Here is a 13,355-nt window from a genome sequence, read left to right as displayed (position 1 = left end):
GAATGGAGTGTGGCTTTGGCGCAACCTCCAGACTCTTAGGACCCATGCATCATTTAAATAGCACACCTCCAAAGAGACCCAAAGCAGCTTTATTTTGGCAGTCTGTAACAGGCCTATGTTTCAGTGGATGCAAAATCTTCATTTTCATAATCTTGGACGTTCTAGCATCTTCCAGTGAGAAGAGACACGGTTTCCTTTTGGGATATATGACTGGTCAAAAATTATTTTGTCCCTTGTCTAAATCAAATAATAGCTACTTCTTTTGGAAACATTAACTTTATTTATAAACAGTGAAGTGTTTTAATCATTGATATCTTCTACACTAAATTCTTACCAAAAAACAAACTGTGAAGAAATAAAAAAAAATACAGTCCAGCCACCTTATCCACGGGATCAGTAACCGTGATTTCACTTGCATGCAACTGGATTAAAAAAAGGTCTTTCTCGGCATCTGGAGGTCCTCCAGCACAACTCTATGATTATCTTCTGGCAGGATTACGGTGTTTACCATTATCCATAGTTCTTACTATCTGCATTAAGTCTGGGAACGTGACCCTTGTGGATACTTGGGTCGGACTGTAATTGCATATAATAGTTATAACTTTAAGAAAGTTAGGTAATAAATAGATGGAGCAGTCTTTCTCTTTAATGTTTATCTGGGAACATTGAGGTCAGCTAATGGCTATACATTTTCTTTTAAAAAAACTGAAATTAAAACTGAAAGAAAATGAAATAACACTTTAGTTTCTAAAGGTAATTGGTTAAAGTTGGCAATAAGCTGGTTCTTCAAGCACTGTCAGATTGTGGTTTCATGTACAACAATGTAAATTGTTTGACAGCAGTCTAGTGAGTGGTAAATTGGCAGTATATGATGTGTCAGCTTAACTTTAACACACACACACACACACACACACACACACACCATACTTATGACCAGCATTTGATTGGCTTTATTGACACCTATATTCTTTAATCTATAGTGGATGTAGCATAGTAACCAAAAAATGCTGATTAGCCCATGCTTTGAATCTCTTCTCTGCCATGAATGTGCTAAATAGCTTTGTATAAGCCAGACTTTTTCAGCTTTAGCTTTCAGCAATATGGGCAGTACTTACCTTGCTATTATTGTAAAGATTAAAACAACATAATTATGTCATGTCCTTGGAAAACCTTTAAGTGCTATATTTAAATTGTAAATTATTATAATCTCAGTTTGTAACTTTGTGAGGGAGGGAAAGAGGGAGAAATAGACCCATACCAAGAAGCAAATCAAGTAAACAGATGAGACTGGGCTACAAGTCTCAGTGCCATTGTCCTACCTATATGGTGGCTCTAAGTGCAATTCTTTACTTTCTGACATATGAAGGAATGGCTGCTATTCTCTTGCAAAGTTAAAAAAATGGTTATCCATTCATGATATCAGTAGTTTCTTCCTTCTTCAAATGTACATTTTTGTTTTTGGTAACATGAGCTAAAAACAGGAGCAGTGGGAGAAGCAACAGGCCATGGCTTGGCATGTTGTAATACTATTGTGAGAAATTAAAATGGCGTGGCTGCCATTTTAATTTCTTTCAGTACTTTAGAGCAGGAATGTTCTACTCAACACGGTGGTCTGTGAATTGGTGCCAGTCCATGACTATTGGCTCCTAGTCTGTGGAAGGTTTTCCAAGAAAGAAAGATACAGTTGTAGCCAAATGGGCACAGATATGGTGCCAGTCGCACCTTTGTGAAGAAAATCCCAGCTAATCCATCACATCAGATACCTAATAAAGCAGTACTTTAAAGGGATATTCATAGAATCAGAACTGGAAGGGACCTCAAGGGCCATTTAGTCCAGCCCCCTACCATGCAGGAAATACAACTGAAGCATTCTGAAATATGGTCTTCCAACCTCTGTTTAAAGGCCTCTAAAGAAGGAGAGTCTTCCACCCTCTGATGCAACTGATTTCCCTGTTGAACAGCTCTTACTGTGAGGAAGTTCTAAGCTTTAGGTTTTATTTCTTGTATGTTGAATCTGTTGGTTCATGTCCTAGTCTCTCGAGCAGCAGAAAACAAGCTTGCTCCATCTTTTTGTGCTAATCCCCAAGTCATCTGGTGCTGGTTTCTGGGGAGCTTCCAGGATAAAAAGAAAGAAAGAAACAGTTGTAGTTTGTACAAATATGGTATTGTTCCATGGCATATCGGGGGGAAACCTACCAGTTTCCCATATCACATTACAGTGGTACCCCGGGTTACGAAATTAATTCGTTCCACCGCCGCTTTCGTAACCCGGAATACTTCGCAAGCCGAAAAACCCATTGGCGCTAATGGGGAAAAGCCGCGATTTCGTGTGAAATAGCACCGAAAAGCACCAAAAATTTTTTCGTAACCCGAAAAAACCTTCGTAACCCGGAACAGTTTTTTTAATTGGATTTTTTTCGTAACCCGGAAATTTCGTAAGGCGGCGCATTCGTATCCCGGGGTACCACTGTACCTAGAAAGCACTATTGTGCTTGGCATCCCTTCAGATATTTAAAGATGGCTGTTATGTCATTACTCAGTCTTCTCTTATCCAAGCAAAACCTACCCAGTTCCCTAAGCCATTCCTCATAGGGCTTGGTTCCCATATCTTTTACCATTTTGGTCACCTTCCTCAGAGCATGTTTCAGCTTGTCAGTATCCTCCTTGAATTGTGGTGCCTAGAATTGGGCACAGTACTTGAAGTAAGTTCTGACCAAAGCTGAATGGAGTGCTACTGTAACTTCCCTTGATCTACCCACTATACTTATTTTGATGCAGCCTAGAATTGCCTTGGCTTTTCTGGCCACTACATTATACCAGAGAATTTGGGGTCATTAAATGGATGGTTAGCTCACAAAGTCAGCCATTGTGGAAGGGCCCCATAATTCAGCGATGTACCCTTACAGGGTCTCTGCAAATCTATCAATTGTCCAAGGATGCTGGGCACTAATGATGCATCCTTCATGCAAAAACTTATTCCAAACTGCTGTGAAATAATGGATTTAGACCAAAGAGTGGAACTGTCTCTTAGGTAGGGCCTTCACTATATAGTCATCTCTTACTGTGAGAGCAAAACATGAGTTAAAGCACATTAGCAAGTGTCCCAATAAGCTGAACTCCTTCCTTACACATGACTGTTGAGAGAACTCAGTGTGGATCTTTGTGTTGAACATAACACTTTTGAAAGAACATTCTATATATCCTATTATGTTGTGTACCTGATGCCTTTTGTTGTGATTTTTCAGCACTTTGTGATATGCATCCCATGAGAGCTTTGTTCCTTATTCCCCGGAACCCAGCCCCCAGGTTGAAATCAAAGAAATGGTGAGTGTGTCTGCCCTCTGCTCTTCAATTATATATTTGATTTGCATTCTGTCAAAAGCCATTATACCTTATTTACATACTGGAAACTGCAAGAAAAAGTAAACAGACACACATTTTTCTGCAGTAAAAACAGTCTTGATGGGTTTCCCATTATAGTGGTGAAAAATATGTGAGTTGTATTACAGTGAAGCTGAGAATTTTTTCAAACTGAGGCTTTAAGCATTTATTGTAGCATGCTCACTGAGAATCTCCCATATTTGAGTTCTTGGAGAAGAGAGGGAAAGGGCGCCGCCCGCCCGCCCACTTCCATCTGGGCTGCGGCCCAAGGGACTCCCTGCTGCCCCGGAGGACGCCGCTGCCTTCTCCACCTGGCAGCGGCCCTGGTGAGGACTCTTTGTTTGCCGCCGCGGCGGCGTCTTTGAAAGGGGAGGGGCCAGGTGAGAGCGGCCCCTCATAAGCCGGCTCGCCGACCTCCCCGAAGAGGACGCCGCCCGCCCGCCCGCTTCCATCTGGGCTGCGGCCCAAGGGACTCCCTGCTGCCCCGGAGGACGCCGCTGCCTTCTCTACCTGGCAGCGGCCCTGGTGAGGACTCTGTTTGCCGCCGTGGTGGCGTCTTTGAAAGGGGAGGGGCCAGGTGAGAGCGGCCCCTCATAAGCCGGCTCGCCGGCCTCCCCGAAGAGGACGCCGCCCGCCCGCCCGCTTCCATCTGGGCTGCGGCCCAAGGGACTCCCTGCTGCCCCGGAGGACGCCGCTGCCTTCTCCACCTGGCAGCGGCCCTGGTGAGGACTCTGTTTGCCGCCGCGGCGGCATCTTTGAAAGGGGAGGGGCCAGGTGAGAGCGGCCCCTCATAAGCCGGCTCGCCGGCCTCCCCGAAGAGGACGCCGCCCGCCCGCCCGCTTCCATCTGGGCTGCAGCCCAAAGGACTCTCCTTTGCCCCTATACCATCGGGGAGGAGCGCCAAGGACAATTTGCCTGGCGCCGCTGTTGCGGTCCTTTTGGAGGGAGGGAATTTGAGAGGGGGGTGTAGGTTTTATTGTCAGGGGATTCTTTTTCTGCTTTGTATTATACTGCTTTTTCTGTTTTGTATTATACTGTTTTTTTCTGCATTGTATTATGTATTATGTACTGTATTTTTATATTGTTGGCATTGTATGGTATTGCATTGTTTTTTCCTGTGCATTGTTTGCTCTGTATTTTGCTTTGTATTTTGAGACTCTGTTGTAAGCCGCCTTGATCACATGGAAAGGCGGGGTATAAATAAAACTAATAATAATAATAATAAGGGTTTATAAGAATAATGCTTTTTAAAAAAATTCATTGGGCAGTGAACCTCTGCATTATGCATCACTGAAAACAGAGCATGCTAAGAATTTTGCCACCTGTCAGCCTTTTTGGTTTTTAGCAAGTCTTGCATTCACAAGAGAAACCCACATTTAAAAAAGCAGTTTGTTCCAGGTCTAAGGTCAGCAGTTTCCTCCAGTGTTTGGTGGCTCCAAAGTTCAAGAAGAAGTGGTCTTAAATGGGTTTAAGGCTGCCTACCTAGAGAATGTGGCCTTATTTGGCTCAGCATGCACAAACGCCCTTGGGCTAAAAATAACTCGGTAAATATGGAGAAAAAATGGTTCACTGGCTGCAAATCCTTGTAGATGGAAGATGAAGATGTTAAGTCAGTGAAATCTATGGCTAGATAGGAGGGGGATTTGGAGCTTCACCTGCTGCTACAAATTGTGGTAGGGTAGGTGGGTAAAAATGCTCAGCGTGGTTCTCCTCCCAGCATAGCTGCATCTTTTTTCCCCCCAAATAGCTTTAAGGTGAAGAATCTTTCTTTCTTTTTTTCTCCTACCTTGCCATCAGTGTAGAATCAATATGAAACAGTATTTTTGTGTGTGTATGTGTATTATTTGAAAGCATGCCACAGCAGGACAATTTTGATTTTTAAAAAATATATATATACTTGCCATGATTATTTTCTTGCAAATTTTTTATCAGTAAGTAGTGGCCATACATTGTTATAGGTGTTTTTGACGCAAGTCCCTTATGAGATTTTTCTTCTTTATCATTAAAAGAAGAAGAAGAAAGAAATCCGAGTAGCTTTTTTTTTTTTTACAATGCAAGGCTAAGTTCTGCAGCATTGATGGGGAACTAATGGCCATTGGGCTGTGTGTAAACTCTGGCTGTATTTTGTGGATGGACACTCCATTCCATTACCTGCCCTTTCCCTTGCTTTTGAAATAGGATTCAGTTGTTGACTTCGACCTCCGATAATATAAGTGTACTGGCCCAGTGCTCACCCAAATGATATAATTTGTAAGTGCCCTTTCAAAGAATATGATTATAGCACTATGATTCCATTTTAACTGTCGTAGCTGCATTTTGTGGAATCCTGGGATTTCTAGTTTAGTGAAACCGTAGAGCCCTCTGGCTGAGAATTCTAAGTACACCTCCCTAAGTTTTATTTGTGATTTAAATTGAATTCCGTTTTAATAGTTGGTCTTGTTTTCGGTTTTAATTGAATTGTTTTAATTTAATATCCCTGTGAGTTACCTTGATTCTAATCTTTGAGAGAAATATAGGATATATAAATCCAATAAATAAATAAAATTAGGAGCTTCTGAAGTATTAAGTCAAGAATCAATAAAATAGTGTTAGAATCCAACATTGCTCAGGATGGAGCATTGACCAGTGTTAATGATTGTTCAGTTTCAACTGCTCTGGAGGATGATTGCCTGACGTTTGGGGTGTTCAGATATTCCTCAGATTCCCCATCAGTCTCAGCCACCCTTCAGAGACCATAACTATCTGGATCAGCCAGCACACACACTACTATGTATGAATGAAAAAACAGTTGGCGTGCCCTCACAGGTTCCCCTCTGCAGGGTGAATCTTATGTATTATAAAGACAATACTGTGTACACTATATAAACAACATTGTGTACACTATATAAACAATATAGTAAAATACAAAACATCCCTTCTAAATTTGGTGAAAACCCATTCAGCTATTTGAGCATGATGACTAACATACAGCAAAACAGGGAGAACCTTAATTTTATTCATAAGGGTAGAGCAAAACCTTTTTTAAAAATCTCCAAAAAAACACCTTCATTTTCATTTGAATTTTACTTGTCTTAATCAAATTTCAGTAAACTTAGAGAAGTATTGAGGGCGATTCCATGGTCAGAAATACTAAAAGATAAAGGAGTTCAGGACGGATGGAAGTTTCTCAAAAGAGAGATACTGAAGGCACAGTTTCAAACAGTTCCAGTGAGAAAGAAAAACGGGAGGTGTCTCAAGAAACCAGGATGGATGACTAAGGAACTTTCAACTGAGCTGAGTTTGAAACGGAACATGTATAAGAAATGGAAAAAAGGGGGAAATCACAAAAAAGGAATTCAAAGAAATAGCAGGCATGTGTAGGGGTAAAGTCAGAAAAGCTAAAGCGCAGAATGAACTCAGGCTTGCTAGAGAGGTTAAGAACAATAAAAAGGGCTTTTTTTGGATATGTCCGCAGCAAAAGGAAGAAGAAGGAAACGGTAGGGCCACTGCGTGGAGAAGATGGCAAAATGCTAACAGAAGACAGAGAAAAGGCAGAATTACTCAACACTTTCTTTGCTTCAGTCTTCTCAGAAAAGGCAAACGGTGCTCAACCTGAGGATAATGGAGCAGAGGACAGGATAGGGGCATTTCAGTACAGAATAAGTAAAGAGATAGTAGAGGAACACCTTATTAATCTAAATGAATTTAAGTCTCCGGGACCAGATGAACTCCATCCAAGGGTATTAAAAGAACTGGCAAATGTAATATTGGAGCCATTGGCAATAATCTTTGAAAACTCCTGGAAAACAGGAGAGATCCCAGCAGACTGGCGGAGGGCAAACGTTGTCCCCATCTTCAAAAAGGGGGAAAAAGAGGATCCCAACAATTATCGTCCAGTTAGTCTGACATCAATACCAGGAAAGATTCTGGAGCAGATCATTAAACAGAGAGTCTGTGAACATCTAGAAGGCAATGCCATAATCACAAAAAGTCAACATGGGTTTCAGAGAAACAAGTCATGCCAGACAAACCTAATCTCTTTCTTTGATAAAATTACCAGCTTGGTAGATGAAGGGAATGCTGTGGATATAGTATATCTTGATTTCACTAAGGCCTTTGACAAGGTTTCCCATGACATACTTGCAAACAAGCTGGTAAAATGTGGGCTAGACAAAGGAACTGTTACATGGATCTGTAATTGGTTGACCGGCCGAACCCAAAGGGTGCTCAACAATAGCTCCTTTTCATCCTGGAGAGAAGTGACCAGTGGGGTCCCACGGGGCTCTGTCCTGGGCCCAGTGCTATTCAACATCTTTATCAATGACCTGGATGACAGAATTGGGAGCATACTTATCAAATTTGCAGATGACACCAAATTAAGGGGAATAGCTAATACCCCAGAGGACAGGATCAAGATTCAAAATGACCTGAATAGACTAGAAAGCTGGGCCAAAGCTAACAAAATGAAATTCAATACAGAGAAATGTAAGGTATTGCACTTAGGGCGGAAAAATAAAATGCACAGATATAGGATGGGTGACACCTGGCTGAATGAAACTATGTGTGAAAGGGATCTAGGAGTCCAAGTAGACCACAAGTTGAACATGAGTGAACAGTGTGATGCGGCAGCTAAAAAGGCCAATGCTATTTTAGGATGCATCAATAGAAGTATAGTGTCTAGATCAAGAGAAGTAATAGTGCCACTGTATTCTGCTCTGGTCAGTCCCCACCTAGAATATTGTGTCCAGTTCTGGGCACCACAATTCAGAAAGGACATTGAGAAACTGGAGCGTGTCCAAAGGAGGGCGACAAAAATGGTGAAGGGTCTGGAAACCATGCCCTATGAGGAATGACTTAGGGAGCTGGGGATGTTTAGCCTGGAGAAAAGAAGGTTAAGAGGTGATATGATAGCCCTGTTTAAATATTTGAAAGGATGTTATATTGAGGAGGGAGCAAGCTTGTTTTCTGCTGCTCCAGAGAACAGGACCCAGAACAATGGATGCAAGCTACAGGAAAAGAGATTCCACCTGAACATTAGGAGGAACTTCCTGACAGTAAGGGCTGTTCGACAATGGAATGCAATCCCTCGGAGGGTGATAGAGTCTCCTTCCTTGGAGGTCTTTAAACAAAGGCTGGGTGGCCATCTGTCAGGGATGCTTTGATTTGGATTTCCTGCATGGCAGGGGGTTGGACTGGATGGCCCTAGTGGTCTCTTCCAACTCTACGATTCTATGATTCTATGATTCTAAATAATGTGCTATACTACCCTGTATGAATGAAAGAATTATTGGAGTGTCCCCTCAATAACTGAGCTCTCCAGAGTGAACTTTTTGCATGCTACATAGCTATATATTTTAAAGTCTGACATCCTAAGCATACCATCCAGTATTGGTGAAAATTAATGAAAAAAATAATTTGATGTCTCTCGCCTCTCCCCCACCTGAGAGGTTTGTGGACATCATATGGCCTGTATTTTAAGTCAAGACCATGTCAAACACCCTCCAAATTTAATGAAAATCCATCCAGCCTCTATCATATGATTCAGTTACAAATTTAGAAACAGACAGAAACTGTTTTTTAAAACATTTATATTTAACTAATTATACTGAAGCAAAGGTATTTGGCATACTGATTTTTAGACTAACACAGCTGTTTCTTTTAATTCTACCAAAGGTCTGCTTAGTCAATGTAATCACCATTTCTCCCAGCATGCCATATTTATCAGGCTAGGGCTGAGTGCATTCTTGATTTGTATAACTGAGATATTACAAGGAAGGTAAGGATAAGGGATCATGGGTGAAATCTGTAAACAAAGAATCTCAAAAATTGCACTGCAGAATTAACTGAATATTCAAAATGGATTGTATTTATCCATAGGACCAAATTGGATTTACAGATGGAAAACAAGGAGCAAAATACAGAGGCGGGGCAGGGAGAGAGCAACAGGCTTGCTATAATACTTAGCTGTGTTGGTTTTAATCCTAGGGTCATTCAGAGGGTAGCACAGCCAGTTATACTTGACAAGAACAGGCTTAGATTGATTCTACTAGTTTCATTCTCTTTCAGGTTAACTATCCCTCTTTAACTCTCAGTTCCAACACTAAGGCTGTTCTTTCTTCCTCTCTTCTAGATTTTATTGTGGAGGATGGGTTTCCCTCCTGTTAGAGAGCACCTCAGGTGACACTGTCAGACTGGATTGCTGATAAAGATGGCAATGGAGGTTGAAATTTGAAGTTGAAGGCTTTCACAACTGGCATCCAATAGTTTTCTGTGTGTTTTGTGGGCAATGATTTACCAACACAGAGATTATTAACATGTAAATCACTTCCTCCCAACCAAGGGTCACACAAGTATATATACCCCACATACTCCATGCCACCATTTTGAAGATGCCAGTCACAGATGCAGATGAAAAGTCAGGAATAAATTCTTCCAGAACAAGGCCACATAGCCCGGAAAATCCACAGAAAACTATGAGGTGGGAGCAACCTCGTCAGGATTGCTTCTCCCTTCTGCAGTTGCAGTGTGGTTTCTTGAGAGGAGGATACATAATACATAGAAATTATAATTGAATCATAAAATGGGAACTAAAATAAGTCTAAAATAAGGATACTTATTTGAAAGTCAAGTCTGTCAAAATCAGTGCACCATAGTCGGGTGAAAATAGGTTGAGGATGGAAGTGTTAATCTAAAATATAGTTGCATTTGTATTTCAGAAACCTCACATTTGAGACAAGATTAAGCTTCCTAGAAATGCATTTTGGCCCCTTCTTTACCTTCCCAATACTTTCCCCTGGTGCTGCCATTAGTCCCTGGTTCAAAATTTGGTGTTGCTGGTCTTCAGGATGATTTTTTATTTCATTCTCAGCCCCCCACCCCCACCCCCACCCCCACCCCCAATACACATTCGATAATACTGGGATACACTGCAGAAGATAGTTATAAATATAACTGAAATAATATATTGTGAAATGGAGAGCTGATGTGTTTAAAATGCTTTGAATAACTTGGTAAATATGTAGTATGATCAATAACAGTAGTAGTTACATTTTAATGCTGATGACTGGCACCTCCATTGCCACCACTGCCCCTTTTTCTTTTTAAGTCACAAATGAGAAAGAACAAGGGAGCCAATCTGTCTATAAAAAGTAGGCAACAAAAGCTTGGACAGCTGTGTGTGCCAGATAAACACAGCTGTGTATCCTGTTCTGTTGATCCATCCATCATAGTTTGCCACAGGCCAGTTATTTGATCAGGAAGAAAATGACAAGAGTAGTGTACTCGAGGGTGAAGTAAATGGAAAATTAAGGGTCCATGCATACAAGTACGAGATTAGTGACCTGCATTGGAAAATTAAGGGTCCATGCATACAAGTACGGGATTAGTGACCTGCATGTTTTCCGAATTCTATGGAATGATTGGAGATGCTAATACAAAAATTCTGTTTGTTAACCCCATTCTAATTTTCCTCACTGTATACTTTTCTGTGACTCTGGAGGAAATGCAGATACCTACTCTGCACACTATAAAGCTTAACTGTTTCCATCCTTGCACATCATAAAGCTTAAGAGTTATATGTGCCTTAACAAGTACATGTTCAGAGTTATGAGTATCTAAAAAGGTTTGGCTGGAGTTAAAGTTAATTGCTTTCTTATGGCAGTACTTTCACACTGAATGTTGTTGACAATCTGAATCTTGCCAACTGGACTTGTAACACAGTGCATTCAAGTGTGTGTATGTGTATGCCTGTACACACACACACACACACACACACATGCGCCACATGCTGTACTTTCCCTGCAGGTCTGGTAGTTGATCTTTGTCAGTTTTGCTTGAACTGAATTGTGTGGGTGATCAGTTGAAGATACTGCTACTTTTGTACATTGTTATTCAGTCCCTAATGAAGGGCCTTTGCAGATTCATGGTGCTCCTCTCAAGGGTTCTTGTAACATACAGATTCTCTATCCTTCACTCTGCCATACATGTACATTAAATTATAACAACAGGCATTTTGTGGTTGCTATAGATCATGAGGAAGATTTCTTTACCCAACCTTACTTCAAATAGATAGGAAGGGGTGCATAGTCCTACCTTGTAAGCCAGAGGTTGGGAGCTTGTGGCCTTCTAGAAGTGGTTTTACTGTAACTGCCATCAACTCCAGCTAGTTGTGAGGGATGATGGGATTTTCAATCCACCATTTTCTGGAGGGCAACCCCCTCCCTGCTCCATTTTAATTCTTAAAAGGGCTCCATGGCCCGTTACAGACTGCCCAAAAGGGGCGGTCTTGGGCCGCTGCCGGTTGCAGCGTGGGGAAGCTGCTGCAGCCAAACCGCACGACTCCCCCGCGCTGTAAAAAAGGAGCGCAAAAATCGCGCTCCTTCCGGCAACCCGGAAGAGACGTCGCAAGTGCCAAAGCGTGCACTCGCGATGTCTCTTCCGGGTTTAGACGTCCAAACGCTGCGCGTCCGTTACGTCAAGATGGCCGTGCCCGTCTGTATAGGGCGCCGCCATCTTGCCGTACGGAATACGCATGAGGGGCAAGGTGCGTCCAGAAGCGCCGCCCCTCGTGCATATTCCTGGCGCAGCGACGGTGCCGCTTAGGCCCGTCTGTAAGGCGCCTAAGATTAGTCTAAGAGACAGTGACTAGTCTAGGCTGACCCAATAAACTTTGAGAAGGAATAGGATTCTTTGCTAATGTAATGGAAGATCCTGGCTCTTTTTGCAATAGAAATGTGTATGCCCATAAAGTACTGAATTTCTCCTCTTTATTTGGCTCAGTTACAATAATTTGCCTGGTTATAGTCTTGGAGATGGATTGGATGTTCTGTGGATTGGTATGTTATTCCTTTGTGAACCTATATTATAGATGGGCATCCATGAATGAAGCTACATAGAATATATAAGAATGTTTAAAACAAGAATCCTGTTCAGTGGCAGCTATGGCATATAATTTGCTTCTGCAGAGCTGTGATCGTAACAGTTTTTTACATCTATAAAGCATTAACAAGCAGTCAGTTCCTGACCAGTTGGTATTTACTAAAAAATAACACCCTTATAAAAGTCTCTTGTAAAATTGGTGATTAAGACATACTGAGCTGTTTATGCTTGCTTTCATAAAGGTCTGTAGATATTGCACAAATAGTTTGTTTTATACACACAAATTATATAAGTTAAAATTGGGCCTCTTATACCATTTTTAGCTGTCAGGTTTGTATGATAGATGGCAGTTTGACATTCTGAGTGTATACTCATTTATCTATGTTTTGTATACAATTGAAACTTCCTCATTATGCCTGATTGAACCCAGGCTTTTTTTCCCCCACATAGTGCTCTTTCAGTTGAAGAGACCCTTCCCTCTCTTTTTTTTTTAAATAGCCAGACTCTTTAAGTATAGATTAATCAACTAAAATTTTTAGTTGATAGATCTGTGAGTACAAATTTTAACCAGTGGAGCTGGGGCTTAGAAATGTGGAACTGTTAATTTTTGAATGAACTTTTCTCCTTAGGAAAAATAGAAATACAGAGTTTAATAAGTCCATTTTTCAGAGGCCATTCCCATGGATGTTCCTGGGGAATTTTTGTGTTCAAGCACCCACAAAACTGGATAGTAAACAAACGTTATCTTATGCTTTCTTCCAGATCACAAGATACTGATACAGTAGAGTCAGGATAATATTAAGAAAGATCAAGAAAGAAAGTGAAAAGGCAAGCTTTCCGTTGAACATAAAGAAAAGAAAAATAATGACCACAGAAAATTTACAAAATTTCAGCCTAGAGAATGAGGAAATAGAAATAGTAAAATAGTTCTTACACCTGGGATCAAATATTGATAGGAACGGGGACTGCAGCCAGGCAATCAGCAGAAGATTAAGAATGGGAAGGGCAGCTATAAAAGAACTAGAAAAGATCCTAAAATGCAAGGATATACAACTGAACACAAAAGTTAGAATCATTCAAGCCATGGTATTCCCTATTACCATGTATGGATGTGAGAG

The 13,355-nt window shown here is 41.3% G+C and overlaps 1 protein-coding gene across 8 annotated transcripts in view; it reads left to right on the top strand.

Annotated features, from left to right (window-relative positions):
• Positions 1-13,355, top strand: part of TNIK (TRAF2 and NCK interacting kinase) — a 368,566-nt gene that overhangs the window by 238,250 nt on the left and 116,961 nt on the right. For all 8 annotated transcript variants that reach the window (XM_042456004.1, XM_042456002.1, XM_042456007.1 and 5 more), the window contains exon 9: positions 3,246-3,324. In XM_042456004.1, coding sequence (XP_042311938.1) covers positions 3,246-3,324 — 79 coding nt within the window. The remainder of the gene's footprint in view (positions 1-3,245; positions 3,325-13,355) is intronic.

Source organism: Sceloporus undulatus, chromosome 3 (genome assembly GCF_019175285.1).
Source record: "Sceloporus undulatus isolate JIND9_A2432 ecotype Alabama chromosome 3, SceUnd_v1.1, whole genome shotgun sequence".
Lineage (NCBI taxonomy): Eukaryota > Metazoa > Chordata > Lepidosauria > Squamata > Phrynosomatidae > Sceloporus > Sceloporus undulatus.
Note: the sequence above shows the minus strand (reverse complement) of the source record. Positions and strands in the feature narration are given on the sequence as shown.